Consider the following 12,156-nt stretch of genomic DNA (forward strand, 5'->3'; position numbering starts at 1 on the left):
GTGCACATACTCCATGACATTCTGAGAAACCCCAAACAGAATGAAAAACATATCATCCAAAGCCCCCTATATATGTACATATTTGCACTCGGATATTATGAGAAGTAAATGGGTGTAATCTCGCACCGCGAAGATACAATCTACTACAACAGCTACGACCTTCACGAGGTCCAAAGTTGTCTCCATTTTGACCATAGAAAAAGGTATACATTTTATATTTATATTTTATTTTACTGAAATTTTGAATATATTCGATCTAATATTACAAACCCCTACATGTTATCACACCTAACGATCATGGGCGGTGCGAACTGAGAGTGGCGCACACCGAAGGAGTAGGCCTGTCCAGATTTGCCGGGACGGTAGTACATCAGATCGTAGTAGTTGGGGCCTGGACCCAACCCCTTCGAGGACAGGCCCAAGCGCGGAGACATTGAGTAGAGCGGGGCGCGGTTCAGGTTCACATTGATGTCGCCAAGACCGTAGGCAGCAGGGCCAGGTGACAACCCCTTTGTGGTCGTCTTGGTTTGCAGTCCCCTAAAGGAGTAGACGGATGGGGACAGAGGATTGCATTAGTCATCTACAGAGTGGCTGCTCGGACTGATCTACTCACATGCTGTATGCCGGAGCAGATGTTTTCACGGTGTTGACGTCAAACTTGTAGGCATTCGGGCCAGGTCCATGCCTCTTGAAATTGTAGTCAGTGCGCAGACCCATGGAGTAGGCCGGTGCATTGGTGCCCGTGAAGAAGGGCTTTAGATGCACATCATGTGCCCCGGGCCCGGGACCAATTCTTTTATCTGCAATGCATGGATGAAAGGTAACCTTACCACTGCACTGACATCCATTACCATAAAGCACTTACCAATGGTATTGAGCCGGGGCGCCATGGAGTACTCCAGGCCGCCACCCTTGCCAAATCTCGTCATCTTGTCGACCATATAGGCACCGGCGCCGGGACCAATGTTCGACCCCGTTGCGTTGGTGCGCATTCCAAAGGAATACTGGGGCAGGCGCTGCTTACGCGAATCGTGACGATCGTAGCCCACAGTGGGGGGCAGCATATAGGCGCCGGGGCCGGGTCCTACCGAAAACACAACACATTATTCCCAATTCACATTCTTATATCTAAAACCGTTCTTTTGTTTTTGATTGGCTGTCAAATGTTTCTCACCTATAGGTCGCACTGCCATTTTTTATTTTGTTAGTTTTGGGGGAATATTAGAAAAAATATTTTACTAAAAATTTTGAACTCAAAAAAGAGTTGTAGGCCGAAAGGATCCCGAAAGTAGAATGAACATTTTCTTGGCCCCCCCATACTAGGATATCAAAATATATATTCCACGCCTACTTCATCTGTAAAAATGCAAAAAAACATGACACAACATAGTCCGTTTAATATAGTCAATTTAACAACGAAAAACTCTTCAAACACAAATTCTTGACGTAACTAAGTAGTCACCTAAAAAGGCTTCATTAAATACGTCGTGTGTCGAAGGAGAAGGCTCCCAAAAGTTCAGTCATGGCCAAGGTGCACATCACGAATGTTGTGGTGCTGGACAACACCAGCAGCTTCTTCAATCCCTTCCGGTTCGAGCTGACATTCGAGTGCATCGAGGAACTGCCGGAGGACCTTGAATGGAAAGTGATATACGTGGGCTCGGCCGAGTCCGAGGAGCACGACCAGGTACTGGACACCATCTACGTGGGCCCCGTGCTCGAGGGTCGTCACATGTTCGTCTTCCAGGCCGATCCGCCAGATGTTAGCAAAATTCCAGAACAGGATGCCGTAGGCGTCACTATTGTGCTGTTGACGTGCTCGTATCGCGGGCAGGAGTTTGTGCGCGTCGGCTTCTACGTGAACAACGACTATGAGGAACAGGAGATGCGAGAGAATCCGCCACCCAAGCCCCTGTTCGACAAGCTAGTGCGCAACATACTCGCCAGCAATCCGCGCGTCACCCGCTTCCAGATCAACTGGGACGACAGCCACACCAATGGCAATGGAGTAGTGCCAGAAAACAACGGGCACAGCGATGAAATTATGATCGATGGTCCATCCACATTGCAGCAGCAGGATAGCATGCAGGACACCCTGCCCATCGATTACGGCATTATCGCCCTCAACGAGAAGTCAAATAAACTGGCAATGAAATGAACTCTTTCTGGCACTCGAACTGCAACGCATACAAACACCCCACCCGACCTCGCCCCCTTAATTATAATTTAAAAACAAACGCTTAAATATATGTATACATTAAATTTACTTACCTCATCTAAATAGCAAATACACAGGGAACATAGTATGAACATTCTGGATCTTTATTTGAAATGTTGATTACGATACTATCTTGACTGCGTTGGAAACATTGTTAAGTGATTTTGACTTTCGGAGATTCGAGAGATATTTGAATGAAAATGAATTGAATGCCTGGAGACTAGGTTATTATATCCCCTCCCCTTCCTTGGGTACAGAAAAATCATCTCCCAATATATTGCTTTAGATGAGACAAAAAAATGAAGAACTAAAGTAATTCTTTTCATTGATTGCTTAGTATTTACGAGGAATCGTGGTCTATTCCACGTCCATGGAGTTGTACAGCTGTTTATAACGGGACCCACGACCACTGCTTTGGAGCAGCATGTCATTATGTTGTTCTCTTAGGATCTGCGGATACGAAAGATAGTTAATCAAGGGTTTTTAGTTTTATCAGAGATTGTTCTTATAACCTTTGGATCGTATTTGTGATAAAGATAGACCAGAACGGGACCATAGATCATGTTGCATATGCCCACTATGCGCATGAGCCAGGCAAAGCCAAAGGTCTGAGCCAACTCCCCACCAATCAATGGAGCTATAAAGACAGAATAGGATTCGATGAGAAGGTGGCACTTGCAGAGATCAGGCTTAGACTTACCCAAGCAGTACGCCAGGCTGACGGATGTCTGTTGTATGGCATAGACAGTGCCGTAGCTGGAAATGGGTGTGGTGACCTCACCCTGATCCTCTTGGGCCAATGTTGCATCTACAAAGGTGGCCAGCAGAGGAACCAGAGCGGCATCAATTACCCCAATGCCAAGACCCAAAGCAAAATGCGGCAACAGTAGTTGGCTTACAGTCGTCGCGCTGGGTATCTGCAGGAAAAGGAGAAGGTATAACATATGACAATATCACCAGGAAATATTTAAAATACGTACCAAAATTGAGGCGATTCCCACCAGCAGCAGACTAATGCAGGAGACCTTCACCTGGCCAAAGCGATAGGCTACGCTTCCAAAGAAATTGGTGCCCACAAAGTAGCCCACCGAATCGGGTATGAAGACAGTTCCCAGCTGCCATTTGTTCGGCTTCAAGTACTGAATCAACCAGATGGGCAAGCATGGCTCAAGCATGGCCATCGTGGACGTTGAGAACCAGATGGCCAGCACGATGGCCAGGATCATTTTGCACTCGAGGAGTGGCCGCCACTTGGGAGTTTCCGCCACCACCACCTCCGGCTGCACAGACAGATCCAACGTCAGCAGCTGCAGGCCCAAGCTAAAGAATATAAACGTTGAGAGTATGATGAAGGGGGCCGATTTCCCCAACAGATCGTAAAGGATCCCGCCGAATGGATAGCCCAGCAGCACGCCCAATGCAATACTGCCCAAGATGATGCCCATTACTTTGGAGCGACGTGCCTCCTCGGGATAGTTTTGGGCCACCAGACTCATGCCGCAGATATTGATGCACGCAGAGCCCACGCCCTGAACGGCACGAGCCACCAATAGCGCCCAATAGGATTCGCCCACGGTGAACACTGGAAGTAGACACACACACACACACATCAAGTCGCCCATTATTGCAGTGATACGAGCGAAAAGGGGCTTACCCAATGAGGAGACGAGCAGGAAGAAGGTACCCACCACAATAGGCAGGCGGTAGCCAAACTTGCCGGTCGCGTTTCCGACAATCGGATTGAAAATTAATTGCACCAGGGCCTTCATGGCGAGCAGCAGGCCAATGGATCCGTTCTCCTGCGCCAAGGTCAGGCTTCGGTTGCTGTTCGAGTGCACATTGCTGGCTATAAGGCTGTCGGACGGTACCTTGCTGGTGGAGGAGGTCGCATTAGTGCCGCCCGACTGGACGATATCTAGAATTAGTGCCGTGGCCGTAGCCGTAGCCGTGGGCATGGGCGTGGGTGTGGGCGTGGTTGTGGTCGTTGTTGGGCGCTCTGTGGAGATTTGAAGCAACGTAAAATTGACCATCGATTTGCCGGGAATGGGATGTTTGGCAGTATGTAGCTGATGGCCGCCACCGAGCATCTCTCCACTGCGATAGAGATGGGACAGCTTTGAGGATGGGGTTGTCTCCTCCAGGCTAAGAACCAGCGGTGTGGAGGCCTCCAGATCCAGTCCGGCCAAGTAATCCGGCAGAATAGGCACTGCAAAGGGGAACAAATTGTTCTGAATACTGATTAAGTTTATCTTTGAATAATTTGTCTTACCAATCACGGTCAGCAGCATGTTATCTAGTAGCAGGGCCAGGTAGACAATCACTGCAATTAGACAGCGATTACTGCTGCCATTACCGGGCGTTGAGCAGCGTCTGGCCGGGGCGTTTAGCTGGACAGCAGCTGCTTGGGATTGCTGCCTCTGTGTCGAGTGCTCCGACATGGCGGGGGCACGATAAGCTAATTGTAAATCTTCCTCACAAACTGATTGGCACTGACAATTTATGCTGCCATATGGTTCGATGGATTTGCTCGGTTCGCGCCACAAAGTATGCTACACAATATTAATGCAGACGCACGCATACACACACACACTCGCGCCAGACAAACGCACTCACACTACGGCGATAACACCAGTTGAGCAGGAACCAACAACAGGTGGGTGTTGCTGCCACAACGACGAGTGTGCGAATATTGAAAGGGAGCGACAAGTTGCCGTTCTATTTTATTGACAGCACGCGAACCGAGGCGACTCCCGAGTCCGAGTCCGTGTCCCGAGTCCCGAGCAGGGATGATGGGCCCCGAACGAGGTTTCATCTGGGCTTCGTTCTGATAGATTTTCTGTGCCTTTCTGTTTGTGTTCATCATGAATTTCAGGTTGACCTCTTCGAGCCGTATAGGCCAAAAGTTATCCAAATTGTAGCCAGTGTGTGTGTTCGCAGGCAGAGTCTATAAAAAGTACAACGTTATTAAGTTAAAGCCAGTTAAAATGAAAAGCTTTAAGCCGTATTGTATCCGTATATATTTCAAGAGTGGAAATATTCCATAAAATAAAACGAAACTAATTCGAGATTCCCATAGATTTGTTGATTAAAATACGTACACGCTTTAGGAACTTGTAACCATTTTCGGAGATAGAGCAATCATTATTCGTTTCTGTCCTTATCATAATTTCCTTCATGTTTCTATTGGCTTCGGGATAGTTTTTCGCTGCGGGACACACACACATGACTTTAAAGACATATCCGTGTCATAGGATTCTGTATTATTAGCAGCATATCCAACCCCCCTTCTGTCGCAGTACGGCTCCGCGGGGGGCTTAAAGCACTGGCTTAAAGGTCTCGCGTGACCCGGTCTGAACGAGTGTTTGCCACGGCCCCGATAAGCAGGCTATGGATTTGTTAGCCTCTAGTCACATTTTCCGTTTCATTGAATTTTCAGCCGTTTAAATTTAGTCCCCACAAATTTGTGACGGATTGCTGTGGCGCAGTGTTGGGTTCTCTTTCGAAATTGATTTTATGAGCAGCCAGGGAGAGGTAGATGCCCCGGTTCCCATGCCCATGCCCATGCCCCCTTGTGCTTGACCTATTTTGAGTCAAGATGAGGTATAAATAGACCTCTGAGCTCCCTGAATATTTGCTATGGTAGTTCGCCCTTTGTGAGACCGGGACAAACACCTGTTCCACCTGTCAATATACGTCCACTCGAGTTCGGGACGCCGATTAGGGTAATCTAATTCCCCTTAATTCACGATTAGACAACAACAGCTTATTGTTAACCCATATATTCGTATATTTTGAGACTCCAACTAGCGAACACTCTTTGTTTTGTTGTTGCCGAGACCACGTCTATGGAAATACGCGTACTCCAGATTGTTAGCCTTTCCATAGCGCGTCACGGAGCCCAGGTGATACGCCGCCGGTCCGGGTCCCACAAGATTTGCACGATTGCAAGACCGAGATTGGGTCCCGAAGGAATACTGCGGGCTTCGCTGCATCCTGGAGTCACACTTCTCATAGCCGAAGCAGCTGGGCAGCATGTATGCGCCGGGTCCGGGTCCTTGTAAAATATTTCGAAATTATGTTGACTAAATTCAAAACATCAAACTATCGTTTAGATCTTACCCAAAGGTTTATGCGACATATTGGAGTTAAAATTTAAAAATTTAATAGAAAAACTTTTCAAAAAAATTTTAAAGTTGTTTGCCGAACGGGTATCAAAAGGGGAATGAGAACTAACATCAAATCCTATCCCCAACCAAAACAGAACGAAAAACCAAGGCCAGCTGGATGATGAACAAAATGAATAAATGAAAAGCTCAATAAACTCCTAATCATAATCCTAATCACGGGCATGGTATGGCCTTATCGGTAATGCTTCTTGTCTTGGCCACTCTGGGGGGAGTGCCCCAAGTGTTTAGATAACTTGTCAGCTTGTCCAGCTCATAGCTCCAGCTGCGTCCGTGTCGGTCAGTCCGTTGGCAGCCAATCAAGCGAACGGTCAACGAGGAAAATGTCTGCCAGCAAAGGAGTTTTGCTGCTCGCCGTGCTGCTGCTGATAGCTGCAATCGGTAAGTGGCAATGAAAACCAAAAAACCATAAAACGAAATTATAAACTGGAATTGGCACTTACCACCTGCACGGTTCTTCAGGTGGCCGGGGGGAAACGGTGCCGTGCAAAGTGAAGGATGCGGAGCAGGGAAAGGTGTGCGTGTGCACGGCTGATTATTGCGACTACTTGGAGAATCCCACGCTGACGGACGACACAGAATTCGCACTGATTTCCAGCTCCAAGCAGGGTCTGCGATTCGCCACATCCCACGGACACTTCGGGACAGAGGACACGTACACTGTGCAGGACTATGTGGAGCCCGTTCCAGAGGCCAAAAACAAGACAATTTTCTCCCGCTTGCTGGATCAGGCTTTGGCCAGTGCCTTCACCTTGGAGTCGCGCGAGAGCACCATCACCCGCTTCGTGACGCTGAAAGTGAATCGCAGCAAAACCTACCAGACAATGACGGGCTTCGGTGGCAGCTACACCGGAGCCGTATCCTACCTAGTCGACAATTTCAAGCAGCCTGAACTCGCCGACCATCTGTACAAGTCCTTCTACGCTGAGGAGGGGCTGGGCTTCAATCTGATGCGCATATCGATCGGCGGCTGCGACTTTGACCTCGGTGCCTGGGCCTATGCCGAGGAAGAGGACAACACAATGCTCGACGGCATGGACGAGCTGGACGAACGCGATGTGATGCGTGTGGGCCACATAAAACGCCTCGTCGAGGTCTCGGGAATAAAAAATCTGCGAATTAAGGGTGCGGCCTGGAGTGCTCCGCCTTGGATGAAGACGAACAACAGGTGGACAGGATTCGGACGCCTCCAGAAGCAGTACTACCAGACCTGGGCCGACTACCACCTCAAGTGGGTGAAACTGATGGAGGATAATGGACTGCCCATCTGGGCCATTTCCACAGGCAACGAGCCACTGAACGGCATCTTCTTCATGTACTTTGTCAAATTCATGAGCATGGGCTGGACTCCACAGACGCAGGCCATCTGGTTGAACGACCATCTTGGGCCAACGATCCGAAACTCTGAGTTCAAGGATATCATCCTTTTCGGCAACGATGATCAGCGCTACTCCTTTCCACACTGGTTCAAAATGGTAAGGTCCTCAGCCAGCATCCAAGTTCATGGTCATTATCGCTCATAAATTCCAGATGAATTACACACGCCCCAATTCGGTTGATTACCTGGACGGATTATCGCTGCACTGGTATTGGGATGAGATTTTCGGTAGCAGTCTTATCGATGAGACCACCGAGTACGCGCCCGACAAGCTCCTAATCGTCTCCGAGTCGTGCATCGGCGATAAGCCCTGGCAGAGGTCGGCCCCCGTCCTGGGCAGCTGGGAGCGGGCTGAGAAGTACACGCGCGCCTTCTTGGAGAACATAAAACATGGCTTCCATGCCTGGATCGATTGGAATATCATTTTGGACGAGGAGGGCGGCCCCAACTATGTGGACAATACAGTCGATGCCCCCGTCATTGCCAACACCACAAGTACGTTCACTTAATCCATAATTTTACAACGCATTCACATACTAACCGATTCCTTTCAGCCAATGAGGAGTTCTACAAGCAGCCCATGTTCTATGCCATGGGTCACTTCTCCAAGCTGGTGCCAGAGGGCTCCATACGCGTCGATGCTGTGCCCAGCAACGTCAATCTGGATTGCGTTGCCTTCTTGCGGCCGGACAAGAAGATTGCGGCCGTGCTCTTCAACAGCGGACGCGCCGATACAAACATTACTGTGGTGGACAGTGAACGCGGCCAGTTTACGGTCAATGTTCCCGCCAAGTCCATTCACACCTTGCTGTACAGCTGAGCACATTTTTGCAATAAACGAACTTTTATTGGATTCCATGCGGTTTTCTTTGGCGGCCTACAAGTGCGAAAGGGATGGCTATTGCTTGAAATTGCAAAGGGCTGGACAAAGGTACATTTGAAATAGGGTAAGGTTCAATGGGTACATATTTTGTATGGAAAACTGTCTGGCATTTATTGCGGACAATGCCTTACCTTGCTTTTAATAGACCTTGGGCTTCACTGAGAGTGCGAAAGAGACAACTAGAGTTGTCCGAACGATACACCGTTTCGTAACCAATAGCTTTCGATTACCGGGCGATAACCAGATCACCTGTTTCTTTGCTTCGCGCGACCCCTCTGGCAGTTTGCATAACTTTTACTTTTGATTGCGTGCGCCGATTTCCAAGTGGGGATGGATCGTTGCTTGTCGTCGTCTTGCCGGCCGCTTTATCAGATCAACAGCTGGGCCCGGGTCAAGTGGCTCACAAAAACACAAACAACTTGAGCGAAATTCGGTTTCCCGCGACGCTTGATTGGAGAAACGCTTTCGTAGTCCGCTTGGACTCAGTCGAGTGGACGCCTCCAATCGAGACTCATCACCTCTGCTGCAGTTTGACTTCCCCTGCAAACTAAAATGAAAGAAATTTGGCTGTGCTTTCTTTTTGCAGTGGCCGCAATCTCTGCCCAGCCGGGAGGTGAGTTAAACACAAGTGATAAGTGCCTACCTGTTCACCTCAACTGTTCGATTTGCAGGTACGGCCTCAACGCAGCTGCCCTGCGATCTCCGCGAGACACCGCATGGGAGTGTTTGTGTGTGCAACAGCACCTACTGCGATTACTTGGAGCAGCCGGAACTTAATGAGGGCTCACGGATTGTGGTGATCAGCTCCAGCAAGGTGAGTGGGTAGGCCTCAAGAAATCACATTGATTGATACATCTGTTGTTTTCTAGGATGGCCTGCGCTTCAAAGTAACCACTGGGGACCTATCCAACAAGGCACCTTTGGTGGTGGAAGATAAACAGTCGACTGATGAGAACTTTCACGCGGAGGCCATTGTGGTGGATCAGCACAGAGCCTGGCTGAACTTGGCAAGCATTCCCCAACGATTGTGTAGCTAATCTAAGCATTCAAAATTGTCAAGCATCACTTAATCAGTTTGTATTTGCAGTTATCAATGCCAGCGTCAAGACTGTAAGCGTTTCAGTTAAGCGGGATCAGCGTTATCAGAACGTAACCAACTTTGGCGGGGCCTTGACTGGAACTGTCTCTCACTTACTTCAACTGTTGCCGACAGAGTTGCAGGACCATGTCTACAAGTAGGTTTCAAATCCTGACAGCTCCACAATTCTAGATGTAATCTGTTTCCCATTGAAGATCATATTACCACGACGATGGCATTGCCTACAACAGCATCCGCACGTCCATAGGAGGATGTGACTTTGATTTGGAGCCCTGGGCCTACAACGAGCTGCCACGAAATGATGTCGCCCTGTCGAACTTTACTGAACTCGATCCGAGGGATCTGCAGAAAATTGAACAACTGAAACGCCTCAAGAGTGTGGCCCGAATGGAGGAGCTAAAAATTATGGCTGCTGCCTGGAGTGCGCCTCCTTGGATGAAGACCAACGACCGGTGGACAGGCTTTGGCCAGCTAAAGTCGGAATATTACCAGACCTGGGCCCTCTATCATCTCAAGTGAGCGGGAAAGAACTTTTACACACTGTGAATGCCATTCATTTTGGGGTGGAATCTGTTGCAGATTTCTCGAACTGATGCAGTCTAAAAATATGCCGATTTGGGCCATATCCACTGGCAATGAGCCGCTAAACGGCGTCATCGGCTTCTTCTTTGTGCACTTCATGAGCATGGGCTGGACGCCCTGGCAGCAGGTAGGAGGCATGGGCATGCCAAACGTTCAATCATGATTCTGGCTATTAAGCATCTTGAAATATTTACGACCAGGCAATATGGCTGAGCGATCATCTAGGTCCGACCATTAGGAACTCGACGCAGAAGCCTGTGCTCATCTTTGGCAACGATGACCAGCGGTACACGTTTCCCTCGTGGTTCCGCAAGGTGAGGTCGTGCCTGAAAATGTTTCAATTAAACACTCGCGACAGCTCTCATTTATTTTAGATGCGTTCATCCCGCAGCAATTCACTGTCGTATTTGGATGGCCTGGCCGTCCACTGGTATTGGGATGAGCTGGTTGGTCCCCAGCTCATTGATCAGGCACATGCCGAAATGCCCAACATGCTGCTGCTCAACACGGAGTCCTGCATCGGCGACAAGCCCTGGCAGACGCACGGCCCCGAGCTGGGCAGCTGGCAGCGGGGCGAGAATTACATGCGTGCCTATATACAGGATTTTCAACACAATTTCAACGGTTGGCTGGACTGGAATCTAGTGCTGGACGAGAAGGGCGGACCCAACTACGTGAACAACTTTGTGGACGCACCGATCATTGTGAATGCGACGAGTCGCAGTGAGATCTACAAGCAACCGATTTACTATGCCATCGGGCACTTCTCCAAGTTTCTGCCGGCGCAATCGGTGCGCATCGAGACGCGGATCGAGGGCGAAAACAATTCCTTTTCGCAGCTAAGTGTAGTCGGCTTCCAGCGACCGGACGGCAGTGTGGCGTTGATCGTCTACAATGGGTAAGTGGCGCGCGTGTCTGCATATCCTGCATTCTATTTTGGGCCTCATCTGCGACGGTGCCGCTTAAGTGCGTCAACTTAATTGCCTACAACGCTGCAGCGTTGCACATTTATGAATGCCTTGCCTCTAATGGATGCTCTGCTTTGCACTCTCTTGCAGCCAAAATCTGCCAGTGGATGTGGCGCTCAACGATAGCCAAAGTGGTGCATTTAATCTACTCCTTCCGCCCCGCTCCTGGCACACAGTGCTCTATAAGTGAGATTCCAAGAAGTGAATCGAGTGGAGTTTCAAGTAAGTTAAGTAAGGTTACGAGTCCATCTGCCGCTGCCCAAAGGACCAATTAGGATAGACGACATGTCTCATGTTTGCGCGACACCACAGCTCAAGTGACAACAAAACGGAAGCCAATAAATTGCCCTCAACAGGATGGGCATGGAGATGGGGATGGCGAGGAGGATGCAAGGATGTAATGCTCGCTTGAGACCATCTCTCTATGACAACGGAAATTTGTTTAAGCTGCTCAATTTGCCGTAACGCCGTCTGTTTACAATGAAATTTCATTTGCCGTTTAATGCCCTTTCCCGCCTCTCGCACAGAAGCCCGAATCTCTTTTATCTGGGGAGGAGGGAACGGCACAGTACAAAAGGCCCACATGTAGCATAGATATTTCGGATCAAGTTGAGTGACAACTGCCAGTCGAGCGGCAACAACCGAAAAATACATATTTTTTTAGTTCTAGGATTTAGTTTTTCTTTTTTTGTGTTGTTCAATATATATGCTCTATAAATATGATTGTCAATTGAGCGCTAAGCAAATGCATTTCCCTCTGTGCATCGCACTTGGCGCACAAAATGGGGCGTTTTATGTAAGACGATAAATTAAAACATGAAACGTTTATACGCGACCATATGAC

General features: G+C 48.9%; 5 protein-coding genes and 1 long non-coding RNA gene across 9 annotated transcripts; 3 read left to right on the forward strand and 3 right to left on the reverse strand.

The window, feature by feature from the left end:
• Positions 1–206: 206 nt before the first annotated feature.
• On the reverse strand, positions 207–1,323 carry LOC6896817 (outer dense fiber protein 3-B). The gene is made up of 4 exons (XM_002136984.3): positions 1,175–1,323; positions 866–1,084; positions 614–800; positions 207–537 (listed from the first exon to the last, which is right to left on the reverse strand). The coding sequence occupies exons 1-4, from the start codon at positions 1,191–1,193 to the stop codon at positions 273–275; spliced, it is 690 nt and encodes a 229-aa protein (XP_002137020.2). The 5' UTR covers positions 1,194–1,323; the 3' UTR covers positions 207–272.
• prt (putative mushroom body vesicular transporter portabella) lies at positions 1,193–8,411 on the reverse strand. Of its 3 annotated transcripts, XM_015182972.2 has the most exons (10): positions 6,338–6,478; positions 5,317–6,272; positions 4,488–5,162; positions 3,873–4,424; positions 3,199–3,800; positions 2,919–3,135; positions 2,731–2,855; positions 2,563–2,668; positions 2,272–2,498; positions 1,193–1,356 (listed from the first exon to the last, which is right to left on the reverse strand). In XM_015182972.2, exons 3-8 carry the CDS (start codon positions 4,654–4,656, stop codon positions 2,576–2,578), a joined length of 1,758 nt encoding a protein of 585 aa, XP_015038458.2. In that variant the 5' UTR covers positions 4,657–5,162; positions 5,317–6,272; positions 6,338–6,478; the 3' UTR covers positions 1,193–1,356; positions 2,272–2,498; positions 2,563–2,575. The 3 variants fall into 3 exon arrangements, with proteins under 3 accessions (XP_015038458.2, XP_033232363.1, XP_001357821.5); XM_033376472.1 differs by having other exon boundaries at positions 2,272–2,668; XM_001357784.5 differs by lacking the exons at positions 5,317–6,272; positions 6,338–6,478 and adding an exon at positions 8,322–8,411 and having other exon boundaries at positions 2,272–2,668.
• Positions 1,388–2,266, forward strand: LOC6896818 (histone chaperone asf1-like). Its single transcript, XM_002136985.3, has one exon. The coding sequence runs from the start codon at positions 1,523–1,525 to the stop codon at positions 2,156–2,158; it is 636 nt and encodes a 211-aa protein (XP_002137021.2). The 5' UTR covers positions 1,388–1,522; the 3' UTR covers positions 2,159–2,266.
• Positions 6,651–8,630, forward strand: Gba1a (Glucocerebrosidase 1a). The gene is made up of 4 exons (XM_001357785.4): positions 6,651–6,783; positions 6,865–7,877; positions 7,933–8,275; positions 8,335–8,630. Exons 1-4 carry the CDS (start codon positions 6,726–6,728, stop codon positions 8,598–8,600), a joined length of 1,680 nt encoding a protein of 559 aa, XP_001357822.3. The 5' UTR covers positions 6,651–6,725; the 3' UTR covers positions 8,601–8,630.
• LOC26533637 (uncharacterized) lies at positions 8,545–9,433 on the reverse strand. Of its 2 annotated transcripts, none has more exons than XR_004468377.1 (3): positions 9,307–9,433; positions 8,795–9,210; positions 8,545–8,657 (listed from the first exon to the last, which is right to left on the reverse strand). It is a non-coding gene; the product is annotated as an uncharacterized lncRNA (long non-coding RNA). The 2 variants fall into 2 exon arrangements; XR_001451546.2 differs by having other exon boundaries at positions 8,590–8,701.
• Gba1b (Glucocerebrosidase 1b) lies at positions 9,138–12,053 on the forward strand. The gene is made up of 9 exons (XM_002136986.4): positions 9,138–9,276; positions 9,335–9,477; positions 9,533–9,692; positions 9,751–9,898; positions 9,957–10,277; positions 10,342–10,471; positions 10,545–10,658; positions 10,719–11,242; positions 11,403–12,053. Exons 1-9 carry the CDS (start codon positions 9,216–9,218, stop codon positions 11,500–11,502), a joined length of 1,701 nt encoding a protein of 566 aa, XP_002137022.1. The 5' UTR covers positions 9,138–9,215; the 3' UTR covers positions 11,503–12,053.
• Positions 12,054–12,156: the final 103 nt, after the last annotated feature.

Source organism: Drosophila pseudoobscura, chromosome 2 (genome assembly GCF_009870125.1).
Source record: "Drosophila pseudoobscura strain MV-25-SWS-2005 chromosome 2, UCI_Dpse_MV25, whole genome shotgun sequence".
In the NCBI taxonomy this organism is placed as follows: domain Eukaryota; kingdom Metazoa; phylum Arthropoda; class Insecta; order Diptera; family Drosophilidae; genus Drosophila; species Drosophila pseudoobscura.